The sequence below is a fragment of the Rhincodon typus genome, chromosome 7 (assembly GCF_021869965.1).
Source record: "Rhincodon typus isolate 14 chromosome 7, sRhiTyp1.1, whole genome shotgun sequence".
NCBI classification, from domain to species: Eukaryota; Metazoa; Chordata; class Chondrichthyes; order Orectolobiformes; family Rhincodontidae; genus Rhincodon; species Rhincodon typus.
In genome coordinates this window covers 24111893-24127763 of record NC_063338.1, presented here as the reverse complement: position 1 = coordinate 24127763, position 15871 = coordinate 24111893, and the positions used below count along the sequence as shown (strand labels likewise).

The 15871-nt window shown below is 41.2% G+C and overlaps 1 protein-coding gene across 1 annotated transcript in view; it reads right to left on the bottom strand.

Annotated features, from left to right (window-relative positions):
• LOC109916099 (uncharacterized protein C2orf80) overlaps positions 1–15065 on the bottom strand; it is a 22558-nt gene extending 7493 nt beyond the window's left edge. Inside the window, exons 1-5 of the mRNA XM_020515808.2 lie at positions 15025–15065; positions 14327–14417; positions 9108–9190; positions 7194–7281; positions 923–1000 (exon numbers count right to left, since the gene is read on the bottom strand). Of these exons, the coding sequence (XP_020371397.2) occupies positions 923–1000; positions 7194–7281; positions 9108–9190; positions 14327–14417; positions 15025–15065 (381 nt within the window). The remainder of the gene's footprint in view (positions 1–922; positions 1001–7193; positions 7282–9107; positions 9191–14326; positions 14418–15024) is intronic.
• Positions 15066–15871: the final 806 nt, after the last annotated feature.

The window sequence follows — 15871 nt, the reverse complement described above, 5'->3', positions numbered from 1 at the left end:
ACACACACACACACACACACACACACACACACACACACACACACACACACACACACACACACACACACACACACACACACACACACACACACACACGTAAAAGTCTATGGAGGGAATAATTTCATCCAAGATTGTTGTTTATTTGAAGATACATTCTACTTCGTCAAAAATCACACAATTTGTAGTCATAGACAGTCATTGTGGCATCTTATAAATTACACTTTTCAGAATAAAACCAGCCTGATTCCACATTAAAACTCTGAGACAAATTCTGAACAAAGCCCCACACCTACAAATCAGTGTCTGACCTGAGATGTCACCTTTTGTATATTCCATGGCTTTGCCTGATGGTCATGACAGCACAGCACTGACATTGACTTTATAACCACCTTACACCCCGTCTAACACTCTTGGTCACCTGCAGACACTTATCATCTGACATTCCACTCACACCAGTTGTATGATCTCCGTGCCCTTGATCTCACTGCTAGTGTGAATCCAAGTAAACCTGTTGGACTACAACCTGGTGTTGTGTGACTTCTGACTTTGTCCACCCCAGCCTCACACCGGCACCTCCACAACTTGAGCTAACTGCAGCAAAGGATGATTTCTTCTGTGGTCAAAGGGTGCAACCTAGTGGCAACATTAAAAAGTGATGTGCATCTTTGAAGTTGCACACGTGAACATAGGGAGAAAAACATCACAAAACATTTTTTCCTAGAACTATGACTCTGTTTCTAAAAGTTCAAAGTGTACTGATCATCACAATGAGTGCCATTTTAATATAAATTTCATGACTTAAAAGACAAGTAAATTCCAACAACAAACAAATCAAGCATATTTGAAGATCTATTGAATAGCCAAGAATGAATTTCTCCCAAATTAGTCACCCTTGTCTTTATCTCTCTACAAGATATCTTACCGTAACTGTCTTACAGAACTGAGTAATTGAGGGCTTATATCTGTAAATCTTTAGAATGTCTTCTAGTGGGAGACTGCTCTGAAAACAGATTAAAAAAAAGTTGCTGAATCTTTTAAAAGGAAGCATTCCAGAATGACAAAAAAGTATAACTATTAAAATCACGGCATGCTTGGACTCAACTAAAGATTAATTATTTCTATGCATGCCACTTATTTCATATTTTAAAATAATTGACAGTTATGATTTACAGATATTGGAAATATTGATTCCTGAAAATGTTTTAATTGCAATAATGGTAAATAAATGAATGGCACACCCACTTCCTGTAATTGATAGTAAAACTGAATTTCCAAAGAAAATGATTATTATTATTAACAAACTGATTATCGGTTGCTCATATTAGGCTTTTGGCATTTTATCCCATCTTGATGTTTTACAAATGCTTTGTCAAGTGTTTGGGCTGACGCAAAATAATAGACTTTTCAAGCAATCTGCATCTTTAATCAATGATAAGACATTCCCATCTTTACTTCCTGGTATTCCCATGATTAAAAACTCGATTAACAGATCAGCCAAGAACTAGCAAGTCTTACCTGTAAAATCTTTGAGTTCAAACATATGTAAATTTTACAATTCCAAGACAAGTGCTCTAGTTGGAAGGCCCACTCTCTGGCTATAGTAATTGGTCCTCTTTTTGTGTTGCTTACAAAAGTAAATCTTTCAATCCAATACACAAAGTTTTCTTGAGCATTACTGTTAAAAGAAACAACTAGTCAATGCTTTTCATCTTGCACTCATCAGGACAATTTGTAGGTAGTGAGTGCAAGGCAAAAAAGTGTTGACAAAATGTCTTTTTCTCGTAATACTCAAGTTTTGGCCTACCAAATGTAAGAGGTTACCTTGTTATAAGTCTCTTTTGACACCACAATCAGTAGATTGGATATAACTAAAAGCAAAATACTGCAGATGCTGGCGATCTGAAGTAAAAACAGACAGTTCTGAAGAAACTCAGCAGGCCTGGCAGCAGCTGTGAAGAGAGAAACACAGTTAATATTTTGAGTCCAATATGACTGTTATACAGAACTTCACAATGGTCACAAGTACCCTCTTTGTAAAGGTTGGGGTCAGCATTAAATTCCACAGGTACATAATAAATATACCACCTGACCCTTTTATGCCCTCTCTCCTCACAGTCCAAGACCCCACACACTCTTCTCAGGTGAAGCATTGGTTTACGTGTACCTCTTTCAATGTTAGTATACAGTCTTCACTGTTCACAATATGGGCTTCTCTAGGATGGTGAAACTAAATACAGATTAGGTGACTGCATTGCAAATAAACTCAATTCAGTCTGCAAGCAAGACACTGGACTTTCAGTGGCCTCACATTTTAATTTTCTACTCTGTTCTCATGCTGATATCCCTGTCCTCAATCCACATGCACTGTTCAACAAAGTAAGTTTGAAGAACAGTACGTTAGGCATTTTACGTCTTTTTGGAGTTGGATCGTAATCTCTGTCTGCCATTCCTCACTCCCAATTTTGTTTGCATTTCTCTGCACGTATTGACCTTAATCTTGTTTTTCTCATTTTTGCTGCTGGGCTGCAGCTATTCATTACCCTGTCATTTACACCCCTAGTGAATCCATTTTAGTTTATTTACTTTCTTTGGCTGTACCAACCAACTCATTTCATTTAATATTTCTCATTTTGCTCTTTACTCACTCCCTCCACCCTTCATAAAAGCTATTACATTTTGAAATTTCTCAAACTCCACGATCAAAAACATTAACTCTGTTTATCTCTCTCACAGAAGCTACCAAACCTGCTGAGCTTTTCCAGAATTTTCTATTTTTATTTCCTATTTCTGGCAAGCTGGAGCACAGTAAGATGCTCCTGCTGGAGATCCTCTGCTCCATCTTTTCTTTTTCATTTTTCTTTTTCTTCCCTCTCTTTTTTTTTAACTCAGCTCCAGAGGCAAATCCTGGAGAAGCGGCAGGCGCAGGGAGTGACTCCCGGAGCAGCATGCAGGCAGCAAGTCCTGGACCAGAGTGTGGGCAGCAAGTCCCAGAGCAGCACATGGGCAGCAAGTCCCGGAGCAGACTGTGGGCAGCAGATCCTGGAAGAGTGCAAATAGTGAGTCCTGGAGCAGTGCGTGGGCAGTGAGTCCCAGAGCAGAGCGTGGGGACTGAGTCCAAGAGCAGAGTGTGAGTAACGGGTCCTGGAGCAGCGCAGATAGCGAGTCCCGGAGCATAGCGGGGTAGTGAGTCCCAAAGCAGAGTGCGGGTAACGAGTCCCAGAGCAGCACACGGGCAGCATGTCCAGCAGCAGAACATGGGCAGCGGATCCTGGAGCAGCATGGGTAGCGAGTCCCGGAACAGACCATGGGAGCAGCAGGTCCCGCAGCGGCACAGATAGTATGTCCCAAAGCAGTGCGTGGATAAAGAGTCCCGGAGCCATGCACAGACAGCGATTCCCGGAGCTGTGTGTGGACAGAGAGTCCCGGAGCCATGCACCGACAGCATGTCCTGCAGCAGAGCGCGGGTAGTGGGTCCTGGAGCAGAGTGTGGGTACTGAGTCCCAGAGCAGAGCGTGGGTAGCGAGTCACAGGGCACAACATGGGCAGCGAGTCCTAGAGCAGTGCACTGACAGTGAGTCCTCGAGTAGCACATGGACAGCATGTCCCACAGCTGTGCACGGACAGCGAGTCCCAGAGCAGTGCACGGACAGCGAGTCCCGGAGCAGTGCACGGATAGTGAGTCCCGGAGCAATGCGCGGACAGCGAGTCCCGGAGCAGTGTGCGGACAGCGAGTCCGGAGCAGTGTGTGGACAGCAAGTCCCGGAGCTGTGCACGGACAGCGAGTCCCGGAGCAGTGTGTGGACAGCAAGTCCCGGAGCTGTGCATGGACAGCGAGCCCCGGAGCAGTGCGCGGACAGCAAGTGCTGGAGCAGTGTGCGGAAAGCGAGTCCCAGAGCAATGCGCGGACAGCGAGTCCCAGAGCAGTGCACGGACAGCGAGTCCCAGAGCAGCACACGGACAGCGAGTCCCGGAGCAATGCGTGGACAGCGAGTCCCGGAGCAATGCGCGGACAGCGAGTCCCGGAGCAGCACACGGACAGCGAGTCCTGGAGCACTGCGTGGACAGCGAGTCCTGGAGCAGTGTGCGGGCAGCAAGTCTCAGGTAGCAACCGACGTGGGGAGGCAGTTCTGGAACTTACCTTGGAGCTGCTGAGTGCCAGTACAGAGTGGTCTGGAAGCTTGATGTGGAATGGGAATGGCTGTTGGACTGGGATCTGGTGCGGGCGGTCAGATCACATGCGGAGGCCCTGCACTTGGCTGGAATTTAATGTTTGTTTGAAATTTTTTACCTGACTATAATGTCATTTGCTTAACAATGTCTTATTTCTAGCTTTTTTTTTAAACTCTGTAAAGTAATCTAACTACTTTTTATTCCTCTGTTGTATCCAAGATTTGTATCTAGGTACTTGTACCTAAAATGGTGCTATAAGAGGCAGACATTGTAAAAGTTTTCACTGTACTTCTACAATGGATAACTCGTGACAATTGTAGATATTCTATTCTATTCTATTATGTTGTATTCTATTTCCAGCATCCAGTGTATTTTGTCCATGAAAATTATCATGTTTATTGACGTAGTCAGAGTCCTACTAGATTCAAAATATTAACTTTGTTCTTCTCTCCCCGAGTGTTATCAGACCTGCTAAGTTTCTCCAGAATTTCTTGTCATTGCGACTTTCAGGCACAACTGCAGTTTTGTATTTACATTCTCTATTACTATTGCAAAACTTGCTTTTGTTTCTGGATGGGGCTCCAATTTGTCAATTCCCTAACTTTTGCTCTTCTTTTAAATTCATTTTGATTTATCATATGTAAACATGATATACTTTTTTTGGTTAATTTTTGGGTGTCATTGCGTTCTATGCTTTGGGTCCTTCCTTTGTTCCAGATGAATGATTTTGTCGTCTCCAGGTTGATTCTGGTTAGGCTACAGGGTTCACCCTTCTGTTCCCTGCATTGATCAGTCAGTACATAAGGGTGGAATTTGAGAGGCGTTATTGATAATCTAGGAGGATGTTTTAGTGGCATCGTGGGATCATAAGATCTGTTTTCACATACCTTCTTCCCAGAGCTGGACTTTCTCCCTGGCGATGGAAATTGGGAGGTGAGACTGACCCTGCCTCGTGAACCTACCCCCTTCTACAGCCTGCCACAAAGTGCATTTATGTGGTATCCAGAGCCTCATCTAGCCTGAAGATAGGACAGCCATGCACTCCAGCAGACACGACCCAGAAGTGGAGACGGGCTGATTTCTGGAGAGGGCTCAATAAAAGGCTTGGCATTCATGTCTTTCTAAAACTCATGAAGTCAGTTGCAATTTATGGCAGGCGTCGGGTTTGCTGACAAATGTTGACTACAGCTTGCAGGGAGATTACTGACCTTCCAAGTTCCTTTATCAAGGGGTGCCCTATGCTATCTGGTTATGGTCAATAATGCCATGCACTGGTAAGGATCTGGTGGTTGCAGCAAATCAAAGTGCCATCCTGTTCTGGGAGATTCCATTGGTGAGGAATTTTGTGTCAACCATAGCCTTGACAAAAAAGGGTCTCTGTGACCATTTTGATGCACTTGTCTGCAGGTAAATACAAAATATCACACAGGTCCCCAGCTAAGCCCTGAGATGATCCAGAGGCAAAGAAATTCAAGGTGCAGTTTCCTTGATTGTTATTGTCAGCGCCTGGTCATTAATGGAGTGAGGCGTGCATTCCCTATTGATGAGGGCGGAGATGTCTGTGACCATCTTCTTGGAGAGTCACAGTCCCCAACTTTCCATGCTGGCTTTTTTTCATGGTCAGATAGTATCATCTGTTTCAATAGATCCTGTACTCTGAATTATCTGTTTCCCTTCGTGGCTATGGTACCCCAGTTGTGAACGCTTGATGCTCAATGACCCTTCCTAGCTATGCATGCTGCTGCTGCAATGCCTCAATGGCTTCTATTTGTACTGGTGTAAGTCAATTTTCGGGATGCCTCCTCTTGTTAGCCAGGTGATGTCCTAGTAGCCAAGGTATTAGTCATCTCCCAATGTTTCTGGTTGTGTTCCTAGCCCAAAGTAACAGGGGCTGGACCCCTGACTTCCCACACTTCTTTGCTGAGTTCCTGAAACTTTTCAATACATATCATGAGCCCTTTCATCCAATTCAAACAATTCAAATAAAGTTTCAAAGACCTTCCTTACCAGCTAGCATGTCTTCACTTTTCTCTTATTCACTCATGGGATGTGGCCAGCATTTATTGCCCATCCCTTGTTGACCTTGAGTAGGTGCTGGTGAGCTGCCTTCTTGAACTGCTGCAGTCCATGTGCCGTTGGTTGTCTCACAACGGTGTTATGCAGGGAGTTCCAGGATTTTGACCCAGCAACAGTGAAGGATCAGTGATAAAGTTCCAAGTCAGGATGGTGAGTGGCTTGGAGTGAACATGTAGGAGATGGTGTTCCCAAGTGTCTGCTGCCCTTGTCCTTCTTAATGGAAGTGGTCTTGGGTTTGGTAGCTGCTGTCCAAGGATCTTGCATGCATTTCTGGACATGATTGCTGAGGACTCATGATTATTGATCATCTCCTGGAAAATTGCAAGACGTCTAAAATGGAGGGCCTTTTCCGCAGCATTGATGAGCTTAACTGAAGCTTTAACAGCGACAATTTGCTACCCACATCCTTTACAAACCTATGCAAAAACAGCAGGCGCTGGAAACAGAGGTGAAACTTCCGGGCGTTTCATTTAGCTGCAATTTTATGCGCCGTCCTGTCTCCATTCCATCACAACCCAAGATGGGAAGACACAACCCTCAGTGTGTCTTGCATTTTTAAGGTTAATCTGCCCCAGTCTTGTAGGATGCAGGAATAATGTACTTCCAAGATATCAGGCATATTAACACCCTGTTTAGAATGGGTTCCTGAATTGGTGATTCAATGGAAGGCGCATTGAAAGACTAAAACTTACACTTTTTATATTGTACATTTTAAACATGGATCCCTTGAGGAATAAGAGACAAAAACCGAGTGCAAAGTATCTGATCCAAGCAAACTGATTCTGTTTTCGACAACGTTAGATCATAGATATGACAGAGTTGGGTGACTGGGACACCAGGAAGGAAAGAATTCCTTAAATGGCTTTAGTGTTCTTCACGTAAATATCACTTTTACTCATTGTAATAAACGTATTATACATCCATTCATACATTAGAAATTGACTTGCCATTAGAATTCCAGCAAAGGAAGAGAGTATCATTGCTTCTCGCTCCATTTTATTTGGGTATTTCGACCTAGCACGGTGTGAAATTACTCTAGAGACACAGATGGGAATAGAATTAGGTGTAACTGAGAAACATATGTGGCATTTCACAATTGTATTGTAGTATTCTGCACTGTAAACTGTGACAAAACGATTGTATGACTTCTGCTGTCTTCATATGAAGTTTGTGCACTGACAGACAGAAATGCTGAGAGGTTTGGAAGGAGTAAAATTTGGAGAACACATCTCCTGCATTAAATACGTTTCAATTAATCTAATTTATATATTCAGATTAAATTTGAACTAATGCACCAATTACAATGTTGCCAGGGCTGGAAGGTTTGAGCTACGGGGAGAGGCTGATTGGGTGGGGCTATTTTCCCTGGAGTGTCGGAGGCTGAGGGGTGGCCATATTGAGGTTTATAAAATCATGAGGGGCATGGATAGAGTAAATAGGCAAGGTCTTTTCCCCAGGGTGAGCTTGCATAACCAGACGGCACATGTTTAAGGTGAGAGGAAAGATTTAAAAGGGGCCTAAGGGGCAAAATTTTCATGCAGACAGCGGAGCGTGTATGGAATGAGCTGCCAGAGGAATTGTTGGAGGTTGGTATGATTACAACATTTAAAAGGCATCTAGATGGGTATAGGGATAGGAAGGGTTTTGAGGGATATGGGCCAAATGTTGGCAAATGGGACTAGATTAATTTAGGCTATCTGGTCAGCATGAACGAGTTGGATCGAAGGATCTGTTTCTGTGCTGTATATATCTGTGAATTTATGAGTCAAGATATCTTAACAACATCCTCCAATTTTTTTTTTCCAGAATGATACATAATTTACAGCATTGAATATATAAAAAGTGCAATATTTTGCCGCTAATACACTGCAGGTTTAACACATTTCAACAGCTGATTAGACTGTACAAAATATCTTAGAGCCCAGAATTACTTCAATTAAAATGAAAGTCGAGTCAGTGCACAATACATAATTTGCATTTTGAGGTAAACAAGTTATTCACACAATAGAAATTTACATTGGCTACATGACTAACAATTTTGAATCATTTCAACCAGTCCATCCTTGCTAGTTCTAACAGGCACTGTTTTGTGGAGCCAGAAGCTTCTCTGAATAGTAATTTTAATAAAAGCAGCACACTGATTGCTAACAGTGCTAATATCTTATATGTTTGTGTTATATACTGTTCCGAGATGTTAAAAAATGGATCTGTGTCCGTGTGTGTGTGTGTGTGTGTGTGCCAGAGAGTGGAAGCAGGAGGATTAAAATCTCCCATAAAGTATCCCACAATATTGTTGGAAAAATGGATTTAGCGAATTCAGGATTGTTCGGAAGTTAAAGCAGTAGAGAGTTTAGGTTGCAGTTTATTTTAGGTGCATCAGGGAGAGCTACCAGCTGAAGAAAAGCATTCACTGGAATGAAACTGGTTGCAGCTGTGTCAGGCTGAGCAAGAAACCTTCACAAGGAGTCAGTGGTGAATCTTCACTAGGTTTTGGTGTTTGTAAGGATATTGTTACAATAGAAGGATGAGTCGGAATCCTTTCCCTAGTGTGTGTACTGAAATATTTCCAAACATGTTGCCTCGTATAATGTAGTTTTCTTCCTTGTTTGATACATTTCATTCTGGGTTAAAAGTACACTTGCAGATTCTTGCCAATGTGTTCGATAATTGACCTCCATGGTTAAAAAGAATCATGAAGGTTTATCAACCCAGGTTTCACCCTAGGATATAACTTGTCCAGTATTAACATCAGCCTACGATGTAACTTGTCCAGTATTAACATCAGCTGAGATCGTACCTCTTGGCTTATTGCAAAATACAATTTATTGACCAGTCCTTTATTGGTGACGGGTAGTACTCACATTTTTTCATTTTCCAGAACTTCTCGATCTTCCTCTTCATTTAGCCAAAGCAAAGCAACGTTGATCGCCAAATCATAATGTGCCTTTGTAATAAAGTTTACAAGATCATTTTCAATTTGTTTAATCTATTCAATAGGATCATTTCTGTATTGTGTTTATACCTGTGCACGTTAGAATAATTATTGCTGAACAGTCATTTAACCATAAAGCAATTTTAGTAGCACTTAAATAATTTTTTTCTTTGTTCGGTGAACATTGACTCCAACTACACTCATAAAACAGACCATAAAACAGCTACCCTTTGAATATATTTTATACATATCTCTCCTCACTATTGATTTATAACACCTGTGCTGGAAGAACCTCGTTACCTGACTGAGTGTACTTTAAAGATTTTATAAGTTATATTTAAAAACAACAAAACCTCAAGAAATTAAACTTGCATTGCACAATCACAAATTCTGCCATTCTGAAAAGTAAGCTCAAATATTAAAAAAAGCCAAGTAATTCATGCTAACTTTGACTGCTTATGTTGTGATTGACAAATTGACTAGTCTATTTGGTCCATTTGCCAACGTATGTTCTCTCCATAAATTCCAAACCAATTCAGCAAGCATCATTTATTTTGAGTGACAGTAACGAATTGAGAATTTTGTTATTGGCATTTGCATGCTGTTTTTGGCTAGAAATTGGTACGGTATCCTTGTATAGTAATAGAATGGATCTAGATGTGGGAAGCTAAAGCTGAAATAGTGGAGCTATGTTGGGAAACCTGAATGGAACAGGATTAACAGATGAAAATTTGGTAAACATAATTACATAATTTTAAAGCATTTTTATGATTCATCAGGTCAAGAAAAGTGACTAACTGAATGAATGCTGAAGTTTTCTGTACATTTGATGCCATTTACTGGCACAGTGGCATGAACGATACTATGGTAATTTGAATTAATGACCAGTTCACATTTTGCTTTTAGCTTTTTCTATCAAGTATAAGTGAACTAATTGCAGCATGCGTGGGGTGGAATCTTCCGGGCCCACCCCAAAATTTTAGAAAGGAGAGCAGTGGAAATTAATTGGGCGGGACGCAAGATGCCAGTTTCTCGATGGCAGGTTAAACATTTGGTATTAATTTCTTGGAAACTCTCAAGTGCATCACCACACCTTTCTCTTTTGCATTCATTGGCACGTCATGAAAACCCCAATCCATTAGAATTGCATCCAAAGTCACAATCCTTTTAGGTAAAAATGTTTGTTCATAATTCCAACTCTAGCATTTGATATGTAACTGAAGGTGTAGACTGCTTCCTTTAAGTGCTAGTGAGTACAATACTTGGCTCCTTCAGACTCTGAGCAGATTTTGGCACAGCTTCTTAATGTCTTGAGTGAAGGCTGACCATGTTGAGCAGCTCATCAAAGCTGACAGTTAGAGGAGCTCATGCTTCCACATATAGTGTCTTGGTTGAAGGCTGACTGTGCCCACTAGCCAACTTGATTGAGGCAGCCACAATGTCTCACTCAAATAACAGAGTGGAGTGGGCAAGCATATGTGAACTTGAAAGGGAGATCAGCTTAAAAGTGACAATGTATTAAATTGAGGTCCAATTAAAAGGGAGATCAACAGAAAAGTTTGAGACAAAGGTATGTTGCTGCAAAGGAAAGAAAGAGAATTCAACTCAAATCACCTGATTTAGGGAATGGAAGGAGCAAACTGACTTGAAGAGAGAAGAATAAGAAGATTGTAGACACAGTGAGGATTTCGGAGCCGGATATGAAGGGTGGGGAACACACCTCGATGGCATGTTAAACATTTGGTATTAATTTCTTGGAAACTCTCAAGTGGATCACTGCACCTTTCTCTTTTGCATTCATTGGCATGTCATGAAAACCCCAACCCATTAGAATTGTATCCAAAGTCACAATCCTTTTAGGTAAAAATGGTGTTGTGGCAATCGAGAAACAGCAATGGAATTGAATGTGAAGTGCAGTAAGGATAAGACTGGATGTCAATGGGAGTTGGATCGGTGGAGAGATGTCCAAGGAGATTGTAATCGGGGGTCACTGAAGCGAGACAGATGGGAAGGGAGAGGAATTAAGATGGCCATCAGAAATAATGGGAAAAAGTGCACTCAAAAGAAAAAGGGTACTGGATAAAAGAATCAGAAGAAAGCTGGCAACAATTACTTTCCTGCAAAGTTTCTACAAACCAGGATATCTGTGAATGCGCAGTGCAAAAATGAGTCCAGGCATGTCTTCAATACTTAGACAGGGTGAAAACACACCCCCAAAAGGGAAATGGGAAACAAAACTGAACAAAGCTTTTCACGAACAGTATGTTAAAACCATTGCATTGAAGGAAAATATTCACTGCAAATTGAAGGCCACTAATGTGTAAAAGATAAAACCAGCTATCTGCCAGCCATTTCCTGTCATTCAATAACTTTTCACAAGAAAGCCAGAGAAGATTCCCCAGCAATGCTGGTGTGGGTTGGGTTGGATTAGAGGTGGTGGTACAGTTTCCATGGCATCATCCAGCCAGATCCTAAACAGGAAAGCATTTTGCTCCCTCAATGTCCATTTTGCTTGTGACCACAGGCAACAGTTGCTACAGGCATGCACCCACTATCCAGGGAGCAGTTACAATGCTTACATTTTGCAGGGTGCCCAGTTTCTGTGAATTATCCCCACTCCCAACCCTCCTCCCCTCCCATATCATCAGCATACATGCCACCCATCCCCAGTTACCTTCAGCTCTGACAAAGGGTCACTGCCTCGAAACATCTACTCTGTTTTCCTCCACAGACGCTGCCAGAGCTGCTGTGTTTCACAGGACTCTCCGCTTTTGCTCCAGTAGAGCCTGATGGTCTTGGAAAATTGGTGCATTTATGCCTCAAGGATTGAGCATGCTCTGCCCAGAGACAGGTACACCCTCCCCAGCTTCAACTCCCAGAGGGTTGAGAGTTGCAGGTATGGTGAAGGTGGAAGGCCCAGTCATCTCTGGAGAAGACATTACTGAGGAGCCTGTGTGTGGTTCTCCTCCTCCTGGCACCACCCTGTATCCTTATGAGGACGGGGCACCTGAAGTGAGTTCAAGGTCCCTTGTCCTCCTGTGGCTTTGCTGTTGGTGCTGAGCACCAATGGTTGGAGCAATGGAGTGCAGGTCTGTGCACTGACAGTGTTAGACCTGGATCTTCAAGTCAGCCACCAAGTTGTCCATGAAGGCAGCCAAGCAGTTGCATGCCTGAGGCAGAAAGGGCCCAACTGCATTGGGAGGGATTGAGTGAGTTGAAATTGGGTGATACAAATGTTAGTGGAGAGGCATCCTGAGGCACTCAGTAGGCAACGCAGAGGGCTTGCAGTTTCAGTGGGGTTGGGGAATTGAGTGAGTGACAGTGAGTAGGGAAGATGTCACATGTAATAGTGAAAGTGGTAGTGCATGAACAGAGGCGGAAGGTGAGTGTGAGTTAGCAAGCAGGGCCTTGTTAGCTGAGAGAAGGTGGTGGCACTTACTCTGGTGGTGCAGAGAAAGTGATTCACCTTCTTATGGCACTAGTAGATGTTCTTTTGGATTGTTGAGACCACTGACCCAGTTGAGGGAACAGGATGGCAGGGTCTGGTGTCTTGACTTTCTCTGTCAGTCCTGGGCAAAGAGGACATCTTTCCCCTGCATTGCCCTTTTCACCAGTTCCTCCAGGTCCCAGTCCACAGTGCCAATTTTCCCTTGTCTGCCATGTCCAGGACAAAAGTGTCCAACAATGCAGGGCGGCTCTGGGCTGCCCATTTTTAACTGGGTGCACTGTGGCCTTTTCACTATGGTGCCAGGAATCTTGAGATATCCCAGCAGTGGTAAGTACTTCCGCCAACGGTGAGTGGGAGAATCGGGCTGGCATGAGATGAGTGGACACCGTGAAGAATAATTTTCAGTTGATGAAGTGAATGTCACATGATCTAGCAAGAAAATAGTGTGGGCCTCATGAGAGGAAACCCTCCACAAAACATGATGAAAATGACACAGTCAATTTCTGGCAAGATTTATCCTCAGTGACTTTCAGTAACATTGTCTGTGTAATTGCGAAAAGAGGTCTACATTGAAGAAAATTGCCTTGAGATAGGAAAGATATTGCTTATGCTTTTCCAGAATTTGGAATTCTGTGCTGATAACAAATGCTAGTAAAACTCTTAAACCTCAAGTTGGTTCACAATTACTGCGCTGTGATAGAAGACAAATTATCAAGACTATAGATCCAGAGATGGCTTGTTAAAGGTCATATTAAGGTATTTGGGTCAGCCTTCAGCTTGTTACTAAGACCTAGGAAGCTAAGAGGAGTGTCACAATAAAGTACAAGTTTTCCTGGATTCAGAAGTAAGATTTAAGACAGCTAGTTCAAGGACAGATACCTGCACAAAAAGTAAATTTAGCCAGGAGATGTTCCAGGATGAATGGATAACATTAAAGACCAGAGTTCTCTATATATCCAAGCTGCCACAATCCTCTCAGTGGAAAACAAAGAAACTATTTCATCCATGTCAACCGAAAAGAATGAGATAGTTCACACTTCTGGACATGTGGCTGACTATAAGCATTTTGACATAAATCTGTTTGAAAGGATGTCTGTGAAATATATGGCGTTAGCTTGTCAATATCCAAGATGCCTAATCCCAAATTAACTTCAACAATTGTTATGTGAATTTTAGCAAGCAGTTAACGCTGAATTTCTTGGCTATAATTGAACAGCCTTTTTAATGTTATTTAGTCTATCGGTTAACCCTAATCACTAATTTAAATGTTGTTAACTATATTCATAAATGATTATTAGTACTGACTTTGTCATCTCCTTTAATAACTGATAAAACAATTCTTTCACTCAGTACTCTGCGACATCTTAATGGGAAGTTGCTCGTGTAAATGTTAATAGATATTGGTTAGTCAAAATTAATTTAGCAAGCAATTTCAGTTACTATTAACTTTGAATAAATACTATGTTGTAAACCCAAGATAGTTCCATATAAGAAGTTAAAATGAAGTAGTTAAAAATATTTTCGGTGTATTTCACAAATATTACTGTCTGGGTATTGATGCCTGCATTTTATAAATGATTAAAAGTGTTTTGAGTAGATGTTGTGTTGTGAATTCCTGCTAAACAAATATTCATAACAAATTAACATTTATTTCAGACTAACTAGTTAATGGTGATTCTCTAATTTGTTATTAGCTTTACCAAATCATTGAAGTAGGTTGACTCCACTGACTCCATTTTTCCCGTGGGATCAAAGCTGTTTTCACGAAGTCTTGTGCCAATGTAATGTTTCCTTTGTACAGAAACAGATGCTGGTTACATAAGTATGACAGATGATCACTTTAACTTTTATGTGCAGTTTCCTCCCCATGAAAGATTATTGAGCATTAATGACTAGGTAAAAGCACTGCCTATAACTGTAATCCATATAGGAAGGAGATTCTTCATTCGATTATTGGTCTATGCCTTATTAACTGATAACTGTGGAATGATAATTGACCTCAAGGCCCCTGTCTCAAAGTGAATGGAATTTACAAGTTAATAAGGCATACAAATGTCCCATCCTGATTGTTATCAATGGCCTCTGGAAGTGTATGCATATAAAGTTATTGGCTCACAGCAAGAGAAAACTCAGCTGTAATACCCACAATGGTCATATGATTTGTTAACAATCATTTTAGATCTCACCCAGGAAAAATGTTCACTTTTATTAAGCATCAGAAAGCTTTCGGCACCTGTGGGATCTTGCCAGAACATTTTGAGGCTTACAAAACAGAAGTCATTGACCACTCTGTTTGGCCTTCAAATTATTTTTTCTCTCTTTCATATCCATAAGTTGCTGTTTAAGCACATATATTAGAGACAACATTAAGAGGAGGAAACAACAATTTGATACATACAACAATTTTTCAATTTCTTTCTTAATGCGCTGTTTTTCCATGTCCAGTGACATTCTTCTTCTCTAAAAAATCACTTCGGGTTTGAAGACCAGAGACTATATTCCTTAGTTCATCCTCTGCAATGAAGGTTAGGTTTCTTTACTTACAGAATAGCACTACAAAACTTACAAGTGGATTCACTAACAACTGGTTGGAAGCCATTTTCAATTTTGCTTTCAATCATAGATATTGCTCTCATAAGAGTAAAAGTCTTGAAAACAAGTATACATTACCTGAATGATATCTCTCAAATAAAAACTTGTTGCAAGAATACAATAGTTCTATTCTTAAGAAAATGCAATAAACTCTAGACTTTCCAAAAATGCAATTTAGTCACTGATACCAAAAAGTGCTTGCAGAATAAATACCAAGAGCATGAATTCTGCAATGTGTCTACAATTTCTTTGGTGCAGAAACTCAATACTCTGGTTTCTGATCTCATTCAAAAGACCAAAGTACTTTTCTTGTTGCTAGGAAACCTTGGTATAAACACAAATGGAAACAGGCACCCTGGGACCGATACTCCTGGTCTTAAATTGCATGCGTGTCTCTCACTGCATTATATTACCAGTCAATTAGTTCACCGGGTTACTTTCAAATAGATGGCAAGTAACTAATATCTATTTTATAAATATAGGATAGCTTGCTGACATTTTGACTAAATGTTTATTGGCTTTGATAGAATATTGATAACACTATGGCCCGGTTTTGTGTAAATATAATTAGCGTGATTCAAAGAACACTTGTATCAATATTGATACCAATTAAATCTGTTAAACATAATTTATTTAATCAATTTAACTTCACA